The following is a 15605-nucleotide window of genomic DNA, read 5'->3' as shown; positions in this document are numbered from 1 at the left end:
CCGGGGGGCTCCGCGCAGCCCCCACTCCCTCCTTTGGGGTGACAAAGGATGAGGAGCCACGCACGGGATGCGCTCCAGCCCCCAGGGCTCCGCTCGGGATAACCTCTCCCTCTGCACCATCCGCTCGCTGACTTCCGTAGGGATTCACAGCTGGAATGGGAAGAGGTTTGGGGGGTGAAGACAGAGCGGGATTTTCCCGCTGGCAGAGCCCCCGCAGCTGCCGGACGCGGCTTCATTATCAGAGGAAATAACCGCGTCACAGGGGCGGCACCGCAGAGTGCCCCCCTCCAAAGCCCCCAGCTGGCCGTGCCCGAAACCAGCCCAACGCACCCTGGAGACCTGAGGAAAAATCATTGAAGGAAAGGGAACTGGGGGACAAAAACCCCCGCCGGGCAGTTTCCCGTGTCGCTATAAATAGCGCCAGCCCTGTCAGCGTTAATAGGACGGGCATAATTGGTGCCGCGCTTTGCTGGGCTGAGCACGGCCTAATTGCTCGGCCGGAACGATCTCATCCGGGCTAGCGGAGCCCCGCGGGCAGGGCCGCCGCATCCAGCGGGAAATTGCCCCCGGAGCAGCGATTAGAGGTGTTAATAGCCCGGCTTAAGGGGCCCGGCAGCGGCTCGGGCGGGTTTTAACTCTCGCTGCTCGAAACGAATGCGCGGAGTTGGAACAGAACCGGCTCCGCCAAAACCATCCCGGTTTAGGCCGGGCTGGGCCTTTTCCAGCTGAGGGATGTGGCAGAAACCGCGGTGGGGGCTGAAGGAACCTTTTGCACCCACTCGAGCCTTCTCCAGACTGTGGAGAGCAGGACGGAGGAGGTTGGGATATTTCCAAGCGGGATTTCCCTCCTGTAGGGAGGGGAGACTCTGGCCAAGCATCTCTGCACACCCAACAGAAGCTCGTGAGTGCCCTGACCTCAGCAGATTCCCTCTTTTCTGGTGGTCCCATCCCTCCCTGCCGCTGCTTCCCGGCTCCTGGGCGGCTCAGGAAACGCTGGATGCGAGCAGAAATTCATCCCTTCCCTCCACCCCCCGGCCCCAAAGAGCCACTGCCACCACCCCGGCGTTGGAGGTGACAGAAAAAAACCCACATCCCACCCACAGGAGCCGGAATTTTCCCAACCCCGGAGCCCCGGAGCCGGAATTTTCCCATCCCGAGCCCCCGGGTTGCGCATCCCAGCACGGAGAAGCTGCAGAGAAGCTCCCAGGAGGGACAAACATCCGCCCCAGACACATCCTCTCTGCTCTGGGGCTGCCGTGGGGCAGGGCAGGGATGAGGAGCCGGGCTGGGAGGGGTGGGTAAAGGGCTGGGAAGGGTCACACAGCAGCCACTGGCTCCCCTTCCCAAATATCCCTGCAGCTGAGAGGGAATTTGGCGGCTCCGAGAATTTGGCAGAGCTGGAATTGTCAGCTCTGGTGTTCCTCAGGGATGGAATTGTCAGCTCTGGAAATTCCTCAGTTCTGGAATTGTCAGCCCTGGGACTCCTCAGTGCTGGGAATTGTCACCTCTGGGGTTCCTGAGCTCTGGGAATTCCTCAGCTCTGCAGCTCCGAGGATGAGGAGCTCCTGCCACCTCCATGGTGAGATCCTGATTCCCTCCAGGCCCTGCCCCAGGAGCAGCTTTCCAACTCACAGCCGCCTGAACTGGTCAAACTGGAGGCCAGCCCGTGATTCCCTGGCATGGGGGATCAGCAAGGCTGGAACTGGGAATGTCCCCCAGCTGGGAGAGGGCCCTGTCCCTCCCTCCAGGCCAGCTGGCACAGGGGGCACCTCCAGGGGCATCTCCACACCCAGGGCAGAGAAAAACAGGAGCCACCATCCTGTGTGACACAGACCCGCAGGAACCGTGCCCTCTATGAAGTGCCACGGCAGAGCTGAGGCACAGCCCTGTCCCTGTCCCCAAGGGGACACCCAGGGCTCCTGGCACCATCCCAGCTGCAGGAGGAGCTTTGCAGAGCCCTTGGTTTGCCCGCAGGAGCTGGGGAGGGCTTTGCACCCTTATGGGGTGGAAGGGGCACAAATGAAGAGGTGGCTCCTGGCTCCCACAGGGATATTTGTGGCCCAGTTCCCTAAATAAAAATGTCTGACCCCCCCCTTCGGCAAGACCAGCCCTCCTCTCATCCTCCTGGTGCTTTGAATTGTTTAATATAAACCTCACGAAGAAGGGCAGGGCTGACACCGGCTAAAACAATCCTTAAACACCGATTATTGCCCCCAGTTTAGGAACAACACCAACAGTCCAAGAGCGTCCCTCAGCCGCACCAGCAGCAAATCCCCGTGCGCTGCTCCTGCCGTCGCACATGGCCCTAAAAGCGCCCGGAGGGGCCGCTCCGGCCGCAGGATCCCGCTGGGATTCGCAGCCCCGCTCCAGCCTCGGCTCCTGGGAAGCAGCGCGGGGGTTTGGGAGCGCTTTGGAGAGGAGGTGGCAGAGCTGCAAGGGAGCTGCTGTTCTCTCGCTGCTTCCTGCAGCCTCCGGGCTGGTTCTGCGCACCCAGCCCGGCCCCCGCGGCCCCCCGGCCCTCAGCGGGCGGTGGCGAAGCCGATGCGGTTGTGGCGCCGGTCGAATTTGGTGTAGTAGTGACCGATGAAGGTGGCGCCCAGGATCCAGAGGGGACCGGCCGGAGGGGGGATGTCCAGCCCGGAGAAAGCCACCACGCACACATCCTCGCCGTACTGGGATTGCTGCGGGAAGGAGACCCGCGGGGTGATGGAGGGGACAGGGGGAGGGTCCCGGTGTCACCCCCTGCTCGGCCACGGTGCTCCTTCCTCGGGGATCATGGAATTTTCTGAACGAGGATCATTGGGACCGGCTCCTTGCCCTGCACAGCCTGCCCCAAAAATCCCACCCTGTGCCTGGGGGTGACCTCCCTGTGCTCCTTTGGGTTTGGCAAAGCCCCCCAGAGGTGCTGGGATTGCTGCAGGGGTGATGGAGGGGACAGAGGGAGGGTCCCGGTGTCACCCCCTGCTTGGCCACGGTGCTCTTTCCTCGGGGATCATGGAATTTTCTGAACGAGGATCATCGGGATTGGCTGCTTCAATGCACAGCCAGCCCCAAAAATCCCACCCTGTGCCTGGGGATGATATCCCTGAGGTCCTCGGGGTTTGGCAAAGCCCCCCAGAGGTGCTGAGCGCTGTGGAGAGGATCCCACCGGGGCAGGGACAGCAGCGACAGAAGCAGCCGGAGGAGCCCCTGCAGGACTGGCTTGGTCAGGGTGGGATGGTCCCCGTGCCAGGGGCTGGGCAGCAGCTCCAGGGCAGGACAGAGCCACAGCAGGGCTCCCAGGGGACAGGGGTGGCCCTTGGCACAGGGGTGGCACCACCTTCCCATGGGAATTCCAGCTGAGCTGGAGCTGGGGAGCAGCAGCAGCCTCAGCTCCTGCTGGTGGATTCCTGCTGCCCAGGAGGAGCTCACTATCCCAAATTGCCCAGATTTAGGTTTGGTTTAGGCTGGGCTCTGTCCTGGGTGAATAAGCAGCTCCTCAGAGTGTGGACAGACACAAACAATGGTGATCTGCAGCTCCACTCGTGCTGACCACAGGGAAAATGGGGATTTGCCAACTGTGAACTCCTTCCCGCTGTTCCAGGGTCAAAAACCTTTCCTGATATCCAAATCCCAGCAAAATCCATCCCTGGCTGACCCCAAATCTCCCTCCAAACCACCCAAGGATGCAGGGACAGCTCACCCTGGCTCAGGTGGGCACCTCCACCCAACAGAAGGGTTTAGGGCAGACAAGGAGCATCGTTTTGGGGCTGATTGGGGCTGATTTTGGACACTCACCCGCAGCACGTAGGCCGGGCCGCTGAGGCCGTAGACCTTCCCTCCCAGGTGGAAGGAGATGTTGGGCAGCTGAGGCACCTGCTCGCAGTCCACCACGTACTGCAGGGGAGGGGACAGCGCTGGGACAGGGCCGGGCAGCCGGGGGGACACGGGGAGGGGCTGGCTGTCACTCACCTCTCCTTCGGCCACCTCGGTGGCCCCGATGGCTTTCATGAGCACGGACACGGGGCCGGCGGGGCCGGTGATGTAGGAGGCCCCGGTGTCCACGGCCACTGAGCAGCCTTCCCTGCAGAACAGGATCTCAGCGCCTACAGACACCCTGGAGAGGGAGAGGTGGCCCTGAGTGTCCCCTGGTGACACCAAGGGTGCTCCCAGGAGTGTCACTTCCATCCCAAATCTCCTGTGGTGACACCAAGGATGTTCCTGGACGTGTCACTTCCATCCCAAATGTCCCCTGGTGACACCAGGAGTTCTCCAAGGTCACTTATCCCAAATCTCTGGTACACCAGGGTTCTCCCAGGAGACATACCATCTTCCATCCTCATCCCAAATTCCTGTGCCGTGTTTCACTTCAAGGGTGCTCCCAGGAGTGACATGTCCATCCTGAGTGTTCCCTGGTGACACCAGGAATGTCGCATCCATCCCAAATGTCCCCTGGTGACACTAAGGGTGCTCCCAGGAGTGTCACATCCATCCCAAATCTCCCGTGGTGACACCCTGGGAGTGACACATGCAACCCAAACGTCGCTGGTGACACCCTTGGTGCTCCTGGGAGTGTCACACTCATCCTGAGTGTTCCCTGGTGCCACCAATAATGTCACACCCATCCTGAGTGTCCCCTGGTGGCACCAGGAATGTCACATCCCACCCCAGCCAGGCACGTGCTGCTCCCCAGCTCTTCCAACGTGGGATCTGAGCTCCATCATTTGCAGGGCTGATTTTTTGGGGGATTTTTTTTTTTTTTTGGTTAAACAAAGCAGGATTGTTTCAGCTCCTCCCGCAGGGGTTACACTCTTCCAACTGCAGCTCCCGGCTGGAATCTCAGCCCACGGTGCCACCCCCTCTGCATTCCCAGCTGCTCCTGGCTCCTTGCTGAGGGAGCTGGAGGAGCTGGAGGAGCCCACCCCTCTCCTCTCCAGATGGGGAAAAACGCTGAGGGAAAACATCCCTGAAATCCCAGAAATCCCCAAAATCCCACCCTCGCAGAGCCGCGGGATGCAGCCCTGGACCTGCCAGTGCTGGGCTGATATCGTGTTCGATGATCCCAAACCTCAAATCCCGGGATTTGGGATTCCCGGGCCATGCAGGGCTGTCCCCGCCCTCACCCCTTCATGCGGATCTGCCAGAAGCCGCTCCTGCTGACGTTCAGGTAGTGGAAGTCGCCGGTGTAATAGGCTGGGTCGCTGCCTCCCAGGATGATTTCCCCGCCGGGCTTCAGGGGAGCATTCCTGTGCCAAGGGATTCCCCTTTTCCCAAAAATCCCATCCCAGCAGGAGCAATTCCCCTTTCCCCAAAAATCCCAGCCTGGAGAGAGCAATTCCCCTTTCCCCCAAAAATCCCACCCAGGCAGGGATCGATTCCCCTTTCCCCAAAAATCCCACCCAGGCAGGGATCGATTCCTCTTTCCCCAAAAATCCCAGCCTGGAGAGAGCAATTCCCCTTTCCCCAAAAATCCCATCCCAGCAGGAGCAATTCTCCATTCCCCAAAAATCCCAGCCAGGCAGCGATTGATTCCCCTTTCCCCAAAAATCCCGCAGCCACGAGGCTCTGCTGGCCCCGTCAGCAGCTGGGGACAGCGAGGTGACACATGCTCCAGGTGCGTGTGGCGGCCCCTTAGCGGGGGCAGAACCCGGGCAGGACATCCTGGGGCTGGCAGAGGGACCAGGGGACACCGGGGGACAGGGGGGGCTGGCAGTGGGTGGCCTCGAGGGTGCTCGTGCTTTGGGTCTTCTTACTTGGAAGTGCTGCAAAGAGAGGGATGCTCCGTGAGGCACTCGTGTCCCCAGGGAGCGCAGGAGACACAGGGGACACCCAGAGACCCGGGGGATCCTCCATTCCCTCCCACCCTATTTCCTCCACAATCCTCCATTCCATCCCTCCCCATCTCCTCCAGGATTCCCCATCTCCCTCCCATCCCATCTCCTCCAGGATCCTCCATCTCCTTCCTACCCTCCCATTCCAGCTTCTCCAGGATCCTCCATTCCTTCCCTCCCCATGTCCTCTGGGATCCTCCATTCCATCCCGCTCCATCTCCTCCATGATCCTCCATTCCCTCCCTCCCCATCTCCTCCAGAATTCCCCATCTCCCTCCATCCCCGTTTCTTCCAGGATCCTCCATTCCCTCCCTCCCCATCTCCTCCAGGATCCTCCATCTCCTTGCCACCCTCCCAGTCCATCTCCTCCACGATCCTCAATCTCTCTCCATCCCTGTTTTTTCCAGGATCCTCCATTCCATCCCTCCCATCTCCACCATGATTCTCCATTCCATCCCACCTCTTCTCCTCCAGGATCCTCCATTCCATCCCTCCCCATCTCCTCCAGAATTCCCCATCTCCCTCTATCTCCTTCCCACCCTCCCAGTCCATCTCCTCCAGGATTCTCAATCTCCCTCCATCCCCATTTCTTCCAGCATCCTCCATTCCTTCCCTCCCATCATCACCAGGATCCTCCACCCCTTCCCTTCCTCCCACCCCATCCCCATCCCCATCCCCATCTCCATCCCCATCCCCATCCCCATCCCCATCCCCACCCATCCAACCCACAAACCCCTCCCCGCCGTGCCCGTGACCCCCCAAACCCGACCCCGTTTTGGGGGTGTCCCTGCACCCCGCAGCCCCACCGGCTGTAGTAGACGGAGAACGCGTCCTCCTGGAGGATCTGCTGTGCCAGGATGCGGTCGAAGACGGGCGTGATGCCATCGATGGCCTGGCTGGGGTAGCCCATGCCCAGCACGCCGTCGAACCTGGCGAAGATGAAGGGGAAGGCGGGCAGCGCCGTGGCCTCGGCGAACACCTGGATGATCGGGATGTCCGACACCTGCGGGAGGGCACGGGGGGATTTGTGGGGTGCTGGGAGGGATGAAACCCCCCAAAAAAAACCCCATATGTGTCCTGGCAGAGCCAGCGGCTCTGGGTGTGTGGATTTAGGGGGATTCTGGGGGTTCCAGGTGTGTGGATTTTGGGGATTTCAGATGTGTGGATTTTGGGGATTCTGTGGGTTCCAGTGTGTGAATTTTGGAGATTCGGTGGGTTCCAGGTGTGTGGATTTATGGGGATTCTGTGGGTTCCAGGTGTGTGAATTGTGGGGATTTTAGGTGTGTGGATTTTGGCGATTTTGGGGATGCCAGGTGTGTGGATTTGGGGGTTCTGTGCATTCCAGGTGTGTGGATTTGGGGGATTCTGTGGATTCCAGGTGTGTGGAACTGGGGATTCTGTGGATCCCAGGTGTGTGGATTTTGGGGATTTTGTGGGTTCCAAGTGTGTGGAATTCGGGGATTTTGTGGATTCCAGGATGTGGAATTTGGGGATTCTGTGGATCCCAGCCGTGTGGGTTTTGGGGGATTCTGTGGGTTCCAGGTGTGGGGATTTTAGGGTTTCTATGGATCCCAGGTGTGTGGATTTGGGGGCTCTGCGAGTTTTGGGGATTCTACGGACTTTAGGTTTGTGGATTTCGCGGCTCTGTGGATCCCAGGTGTGTGGATTTTGGGGGCTCTGTGGGTTCCGGGGCTCACCGTGACGATGTCCTGGCTGAGGACGCCTTTGACGCTGCCGGTGCCGTAGCGGATGGCGAAGCCGGTGCCGTTGGCGATGTAGGTGCGCGACTTGGAGGAGTCGTAGCGGCTGTGGGACACTGGGGACAGGGAGCAGGGACATCCCAGAGGGGCACAGAGCACCTCTGTCCCCCCAAAACCCCCTGGGGGGTGGGGGGAAATGGGCCCACCCCACCTCAATGCCAGGACACCAACAGAGCGACCCCCTGCATGTTAAAATCCATCAAAACGAGAACCCCCCAACCCCATCTGAGCATCTCTGGGGGTCGCTGAGGTTTTGGGGGGTCACCCCCAGCCCCGGCCGTGTCCCCCCCTACTCACCACAGGCGCTGTAGAGTGGGGAGCACTTGTAGGACGGCACCCACAGGTTGGCCGAGCCCGTGTCAAAGACCACCTTGAAGGTCTGCGCAGGGGTCCCGATGCTGATCTCGCCGAAATATTGGGTCTGGGGGTGGGGGGGGACAGGGAGCACCCCATGGCTCACAGCGAGCCCAGCTGGGGCTGCCGCGGGACATCGCGGTGACATCGGGCGGGGCCGCACTCACATCCAGGTAGTTGGTGAGCGGGGTGGGAGCTGTCCCGTTGCGGGGACCGTCCCCTGCTCCGCGCGCGGCCCGGCGCAGCTCCGGGAACACGTCCCGCACCTTCACCCCCATCTCCTGCAGCGTCTGGCGGATGGAGGGCATCCTCCGCAGCGCGATCCTGGGGGGCAGCACCGAGCTGGGGGGCACCGGGGGATCCCCTCCGGCCCCCCCGGCAGCTTCCAGCTCCAGCCCGGTGGCTCTAGATGGCAGCAGCTCCCCGCCGCTCCCCCGGTGCGTCCCGCTCCCACCGCAGGGTGGGGAACCCCAGGTGGGTTGGGGACACCCCCAGACCCCCAGCCCGGCCCCAGACTCGGTTATTTTAGGATTCGGGGTGCTCCTCAATTGTTTAAGTTAGGAAGGACCCCCGCGCTCGTGGAGTCCCACCGGTGCTCGAGGAAGAGGAGGGAAGAAGAGCAGAAGAGGAGGACGGGGATGAAGCAGCAAAGCCCCTCACCCTCCTCAGCGGACCCCGGGAATAAAAGCGAGGACAGCCCTGTGAGGGTCACAGGAGCTCCGGCTACCTCTGCAAAGCCTGGGCTGGCGAGGGGACAAAAGTGGCGCCCCAGGTGACGGCCAGGAGCAGCAGGCAGCGCCGCAGCCTCCTGCTGGGTGCCACCGCCATCGTGTCCCCTGCTGTCCCCTCCCTGCCGCCGGCTCCGTCCCGTCCCTTCCCGCAGGGGAGGAAACTTTTATAGCCCGGGATCCTCCATCCCTGCGGGATTCTCCTCCCCTGGCAGGGGCAGGGCTGGGAATGGCGTGGAGGGCACCGGGAATGGCATGGATCAAACTGGGCAAACTGGGAATGGCATGGATAGAACTGGGCAAACTGGGAATGGCATGGATGGCACTGGGCAGACTGGGAATGGCATTAATAGAACTGGGCAAACTGGGAATGGCATGGATGGCACTGGGCAGGCTGGGAATGGCATGGAGGGCACTGGGCAGACTGGGAATGACATGGATCAAACTGGGCAGACTGGGAATGGCATGGAGGGCACTGGACAGACTGGGAATGGCATGAATAGAACTGGGCAAACTGGGAATGCCATGGAGAACACCGGGCAGGGTGGGAATGGCATGGATAGAACTGGGCAGACTGGGAATGGAATGGAGAGCACTGGGAATGGCATGGATAAACTGGGCAAACTGGGAATGCCATGGAGAACACCGGGCAGGGTGGGAATGGCATGGATAGAACTGGGCAGACTGGGAATGGAATGGAGAGCACTGGGAATGGCATGGATAAACTGGGCAAACTGGGAATGGCATGGAGGGCATTGGACAGGCTGGGAATGGCATGGAGAGCACTGGGAATGGCACGGATAGAACTGGGCAAACTGGGAATGGCATGGATGGCACTGGGCAGGCTGGGAATGCCATGGATCAAACTGGGCAGACTGGGAATGGCATGGATGGCGCCGAGCAGGGTGGGAATAGCGTGGAGAACACCGGGCAGGTGGTTGGGACAGTCCCCATGGAGGGTGGCAGGGCCAGGATGCCCCCTGTGCCCGGTAGGAACGTGCCAAGGGGAGCTGTGGATATCTGAGAGATGCACCCCACGTTCCATGGGGTTAATTGCCCCCGAATTACTCCACTCTCCAGCGCAGCATGTGAAGGGCACAAATCCCTGCTGGTGCCACCTGGGACAGCTGATGGGGGGCGCTGGGTGGTGACACAGGTCTGGGTGACATCCTGGCCAAGGAGATGTCCCCAGACTCCAGCTGCAGCTGGGATTTCCCCCAAGGGAATGGGAATGGCAAAGGACACTCAGCCCTGTTGGCCATGGAGACACCGAGTGAGGACCCCCCCAGCCCCTTCTGCCCTTTGGGGGATGCTCTGGGGAACCCCCCCAGCCCCAGCCCTGTTAAACCAGGCCTGGAGCTCCGAGCAGAGAGCAGCCAAACTCATCCCAGCTGCTCCTTACAGGGTCAGATCCTGGTGTTTGGGATGGGAGGTGATGCTCAAAACCCTCAGGAGCTTCCAGCTGCACCCCTGGCCCCCCTCCAGGCTGCTGTGCCCCCCTGGCAATGCCCAGCCCAGGGTGGGGGGTGCTGCATCAGCCCCGCGGCTCCCAGGGTCTCCTGACCTCGGGAATCTCAGTGGGAAATTACCCCAAAGGCAATAAAAATGTTCTTGGATTAACCCTAAGGACACATTCCCCCCCCATCCCCATCCCAGCCCCACGATCCCCTTCCTGTTTATGGGGTTTGTTCTTGCAAGAACCCCGAGGGCACATTTCCCCCCAGCCCAGCCCCACAATCACCCTCCTGTTTATGGGATTTGCTCAGCGCCCTGCTGTCACCCCACAAACTCCAAACAACTTTCCCCCAAAACTGGACCTTTACCGCCTCATTCCCTGCAGGATTTTGGCTGCCAGGGCACTGCTGACCCCGGCAGGCCCCAGGGCTCAGCCCCACGGGGCTCTGCCCCCATCCCTGACGTCTTTTCCCACGCAGGACCCGTGTCCCTGCGTCACTCCGGGGAGCCTCGTGGCCGGCGCAGGTTGCGGGGAGGGAGCGGGGTCAGGAGCTGAGAGGGTCTGGCAGGGAGCCCACGGCTGTAAATCCCCACCCGGGCATCCCACGGGCTCTGCCAAGCTCCGTTCCCCACAGGAAAAGCCGCGGGTGCAGCAGCACTTCAAAAGGAAAAGGGGTCCCCATTTGTGGGGATCTGAGTTTCCAGCCCCTTCTGGTCCAAGGCAGCCACATCTGTGGGATCCCTGAGGACTGGGGGTGTTCTGGGCATGGCCACATCTGTGGGATGCCTGAGGATTTGGGGCTTCAAAGGAAAAGGGGTCCCTGTTTGTGGGGATCTGAATTTCCAGCCTCTTCTGGTCCAGGACAGCCACATCTGTGAGACCCCTGAGGATTTGGGGTGTTCTGGGCATGGCCACATCTGTGGGATCCTGGAGGATTTGGGGTGTTCTGGGCATGGCCACATCTGTGGGACCCCTGAGGATTTGGGGTATTCTGGCCAAGGCTTTGTCCCAGCAGGCCCCCCAAGTGATTTCCCAGTCCCCTCTGCTGTGATGGAAAAGGCTTAAAAAACCTGGGAAAGTGGTTTTGGGGGTGTCAGAGGGACAGGGACACGGGAGGGAAGGGGACAGGGACATCAGGCAGGTCTGGGACACTGCTGGGTTCACTCCCAGCCCTTCAGAGCCACAGGGAAGATCATGAACTCTTCCCATGCAGCCCCAAAACATCCCTTAGGTGGAATTTTCAAGCACAGGAGGTTCCAGGGCTTCAGGGAAAGGCAGGAATCCCTCGCTGGATCCGTGTGGGGAACCCTGCTCCAAAATCCCGGGGTTTTACCCAATTATGGATCCCATCAGGAGCAGCTCCTCTGGAAATAGCAGGGAACTCTCCAGTTATTTTCCTGCCTGTTTTTCAGGGAGAATGGAAGGAAAACATTTCCCAGAGAGGAACAATCACCTTCCCCATGGATAAATTCCTTCTTCTCTCCTGCCAGGCTGTGTGGGCGCTTTCCTTAAAATAAAATCCAAATTTTTTAGCTCTTTCCACTCCAAACAAAATCATTGGGAAGTTTGGCCAAACAGCTTTGATTTCCTGAGGGATTTTTTTTTTTTTTGCAGCAGCACAGAAAAAAAGGAGGTGAATTTCTGCTCTTCCCTCGCGTTTTCCACACTTTTCTAATCCAGGATTTTGCTGCTGGTGAAAGCACACGAGGCTCATGAGGATCCTCATTCCGGGTGACCAAAAAGCTCCAGGGTAAAAACAACTTTTGGGAAGGGCTTAGGGGAGGCTGTGGACGGCACCAGCACGGGGGGAATTCAGGGATTGACGTCAGGGCAAACCCGGAGCTGGTGCTTGAAACCAAAACCCTGCCAGAGAGAGGATTTACAGAGCTGGAGGGGGAAAACATTCCTGGGAAAATCCTTCCGGAGAGGAGCTCTGGGCAGGGAGCTCCCAGCCCTTCCCAGCCTGGAAAAGCTCTGGGGGATGAGGACACCCCCAAAATGGGGTCAGGTTTTGGGGGTCACAGGCATGGCGGGGATGGGTTGGAGAGATGGGGATGGGGATGGGGTGGGAAGAAGGGAAGGGGTGGAGGATCCTGGACAGGCTGGGATGGGAAAGAATGGAGGATCCTGGTGGAGATGGGGTGGGATGGAAGGAAGGGAAGATCCTGGAGAAGCTGGACTGGGAGGGTGGGAAGGAGATGGAGGATCCTGGACAGGCTGGGATGGGGAGGAATGGAGGATCCTGGTGGAGATGGGGTGGGGTGGAATGGAGAAAGTGTCTGGGTGGGGTTTGGAGGAACCTGGGGTAAGGGAAGGTGTCCCATGGCAGGGAGTGGGATGGGATGGGATCCATGGGATGGGATGGGATGGGATGGGATAGGATGGGATGGGATGGGATGGGATGGGATGGGATGGGATGGGATGGGATGGGATGGGATGGGATGGGATGGGATGGGATGGGATGGGAGTGAAGATCCCTAAAACCCCAAATCATTCCACGATTCTGGGATCCCTCAAAAGCTGAGCCAACGGAAAGGAGCCGAGTCTGAGCTCACTGTGAGATACTTTTTTTATTAAATTAAATCTTTCACAGGAAAGAATTAAATAACAGCAAGAATTCCAGAATCCAGCCTGGTACAGCCCTTGGACCCCGGAGCCTGGCTCAGGAGCCCCGTGGGACAGTGAGGGGACACTGTCCCTGCTCAGGGGTGGCTCTGGCCAGCACTGAGGGTCCTGGGGACAGAAGAGTCACCAGCTCTTGGGCACAGCCAGACCTGGGGCTGTCTCACCCTGTCCCATCGCAGCCACTCAGCCCAGAACTGCTCAGGTCACACCATGGAGCCGCTGTCCCCCATTTTCTGCAGGAGCTGCAACAGGGACAGACCAGGATTGGCGGGAAAATCCACCTGGTCAGCTCTGGGGGCACCATGGTGACATTTCCTGTGCAATCCCATCCGTGGGGACGGATCCCAGCTGGGCACTGCCCACCCCCAGGGGTCCCCAGCCCCCTCTCACCTGGCTCAGCAGGGGGATGTTTGCCAGCGAGCCCAAAAACCCAAAAGCCACTGGGAAGAAGCTCCTGTGTGGACACAAAAGGCCTTGCTGAGCTCTAGGGAGCATCCCCCAAGCCCAGGCTCCATCCCAAGGATGCCATCATGAGGATCCCACCCCAGGGATTTCATCCCAAGATTCTCGTCCCCATGATCCCATCCTGAGGGATCATCCCAGGGATCCCATCCTAGGGATCTCATCCTGAGGATCCCATCCCAAAGATCCCATCATGAGGATTCCATCCCAAGGATCCCATCCCAGGGATCTCATCCCAAGGGATCATCCCAGGGATCCCATCCCAAGGATCTCATCCTGAGGATCCCAGTGATCTCATCCCTAGGATCCCATCCCAGGGATCCCATGCCCAGGATCCCATCCCAGGGATCTCATCCAAGGGATGATCTCAGGGATCCCATCCCAAGGATCTCATCCTGAGGATCCCATCCCAGTGATCTCATCCCCAGGATTCCAGGGATCCCATGCCCAGGATCCCATACCCAGAATCCCATTCTGAGGATCCCATCCCAGGGATCCCATGCCAAGGATCCCATGCCCAGGATCCCATCCCAGTGATCTCATTCCTCAGGATCCCATACCAGGGATCCTATCCCAAGGATCCCATCCCAGGATCCCATCCCAAGGATCCCATCCCAAGGATCCCATCCCAGGATCCCATCCCACACCTGAAGAGGGAGATGAAGCCATAGGCCTCCAGCAGCATGCCCAGGATGGGCCACCGCATGAGGACCACGATGAGCCCCCCGAAGAAGAAGCTGGTGCCCTTCAGCTTGGGCCGCTGGAAGAAGAAGGTGAAGGTCCTCCGGAAGCCGATGATGAAGACCAAGCCAGAGAGGAAGAGGAGCTGGGAGGAGGGAGGGGAGAGGGTCAGGGCTGCTCCTTGATCCCAGCTGTGGGGACCCCCAGGCCGGCCGTACTCACGTTCCCAAAAGCCAGGAGCACTGAGTCGAAGTACAGGAGGATCCCAAAGAGGAGGAAGAAGAGGCCGAAGCCGACCAGGCCCACTCCGATCCCTGTGGAAAACGGGCGAGCAGAGGCAAAGGCTCCACACCTGCGGTCCCTGCGCCTCCCTGTCCTGCTTCTTCCCAAAAATGCCCTTTGGGCTTTTCCCCCAAATCTCAGGAGCAGCCTCTGCACCCAGGCCAGGCTTGGAGGAGACTGTTGGTGCTCCAGAAACCCCCAAGGGCACCAGATAAATCAGGGACCACAAAGGAAAACTCCACGGGAAATCCCTGCCCAGCCTTTCCCCGAGCCTTTCCCTTTCCCCTTTCCCTCCAGGAAAAGCTGGAGATGATCCCTGGATGATCCTGGAGAATCTCCCCACCCCCAGCCCATCCCCTTCTCCATCTCACCCCTCCCTGCCCCAGCCACCCCATCCAGGGGGGATCCCAGCCGGGACCGGGATCTGCCAAAGGTCCCCACGGAGCTCCCGGATCCCGAATTCCAGGCAGGACAGGAATTCCAGATGGGACACGACCACCCCGTGCCCGCTTACGCTGGAAGTCGCTCAGGGACACCATCTTGGCGGTGACGGGGCTGGGCGAGGCCGGGCGAGGGTGGCCCCACTTGCAGAGTGACCCTTGGAAAAGCCCTTTAGTCCCCACGTCATCCTGGGAATCATTAACGGCCCAGGAACGCCCACGGTGCCACCTCCGGGGGGGGGACACGGTGGCTCCAGGGGTCATGGTGGCTCCAGAAGGGACATGGTGGCTCCAAGGGGGACACGGTGGCCCCAGGGGTCATGGTGGCTCCAGGGGGACATGGTGGCTCCAAGGGGGATGCAGTGGCCCCAGGTGGACGTGGTGGCTCCAAGGGGGACAAGGTGGCTCCAGGGGGGACATGGTGGCCCCAGGGGTCATGGTGGCTCCAAGGGAACATGGTGGCTCCAGCAGGGTCATGGTGGCTCCAGGGGGACAACGTGGCTCGAGGGGGACATGGTGGCTCCAGTAGGGACACAGTGGATCCAGAGGGACGTGGTGGCTTCACGTCACAGTTTCAGAGCCAGCACCTCCACAAGCACTAAACCCAACCCTAGCAGGAAAACAAATCCCAAAAACCAGGGAGAGGGAGGAGCAGCTGCCTCGGGAGCCCCATCACGCCCTGCTTCTCCAACCCAGCACTAAAATCCACATCCAAGCCCACCCCCTGGAAAAAAAGCCAGGAGAACGTCATTGTTTCATAGATATTTTTATTTCTCTACCGCTAGGAAAATATCCCAGAAAACCAAAGCCCTCCCATCCCACCCTCTCCGAATGCATAAATAGATTTATTTATTTCTTTCATCCCGATGCAAATCCTTTCCGGGTTAACAAGTCACTGCTTTATGAAGTGTTTATGAAAAATAATAACCAAAATAAAATTAATTGATTGAGGTTTGGTTTCCTTTTTTTTAATTATTGTTTATTTTTTTAAATAAAATAAAATAAAA

The 15605-nt window shown here is 59.7% G+C and overlaps 2 protein-coding genes across 2 annotated transcripts; both read right to left on the bottom strand.

Annotated features, from left to right (window-relative positions):
* Window positions 1-2519: 2519 nt before the first annotated feature.
* REN (renin) lies at window positions 2520-8752 on the bottom strand. Its single transcript, XM_030965552.1, has 9 exons — window positions 8652-8752; window positions 8092-8248; window positions 7868-7991; window positions 7508-7626; window positions 6617-6813; window positions 5103-5225; window positions 3952-4096; window positions 3778-3876; window positions 2520-2681 (listed from the first exon to the last, which is right to left on the bottom strand). The coding sequence occupies exons 1-9, from the start codon at window positions 8750-8752 to the stop codon at window positions 2520-2522; spliced, it is 1227 nt and encodes a 408-aa protein (XP_030821412.1).
* Window positions 8753-12936: 4184 nt separating this feature from the next.
* On the bottom strand, window positions 12937-14697 carry GOLT1A (golgi transport 1A). The gene is made up of 5 exons (XM_030965899.1): window positions 14673-14697; window positions 14099-14190; window positions 13843-14021; window positions 13124-13187; window positions 12937-12975 (listed from the first exon to the last, which is right to left on the bottom strand). The coding sequence occupies exons 1-5, from the start codon at window positions 14695-14697 to the stop codon at window positions 12937-12939; spliced, it is 399 nt and encodes a 132-aa protein (XP_030821759.1).
* Window positions 14698-15605: the final 908 nt, after the last annotated feature.

This window comes from Camarhynchus parvulus, chromosome 26 (assembly GCF_901933205.1).
Source record: "Camarhynchus parvulus chromosome 26, STF_HiC, whole genome shotgun sequence".
Taxonomy (NCBI): domain Eukaryota; kingdom Metazoa; phylum Chordata; class Aves; order Passeriformes; family Thraupidae; genus Camarhynchus; species Camarhynchus parvulus.
The sequence above is the reverse complement of the archived record's forward strand: the minus strand, read 5'-3'. Positions and strand labels throughout refer to the sequence as shown.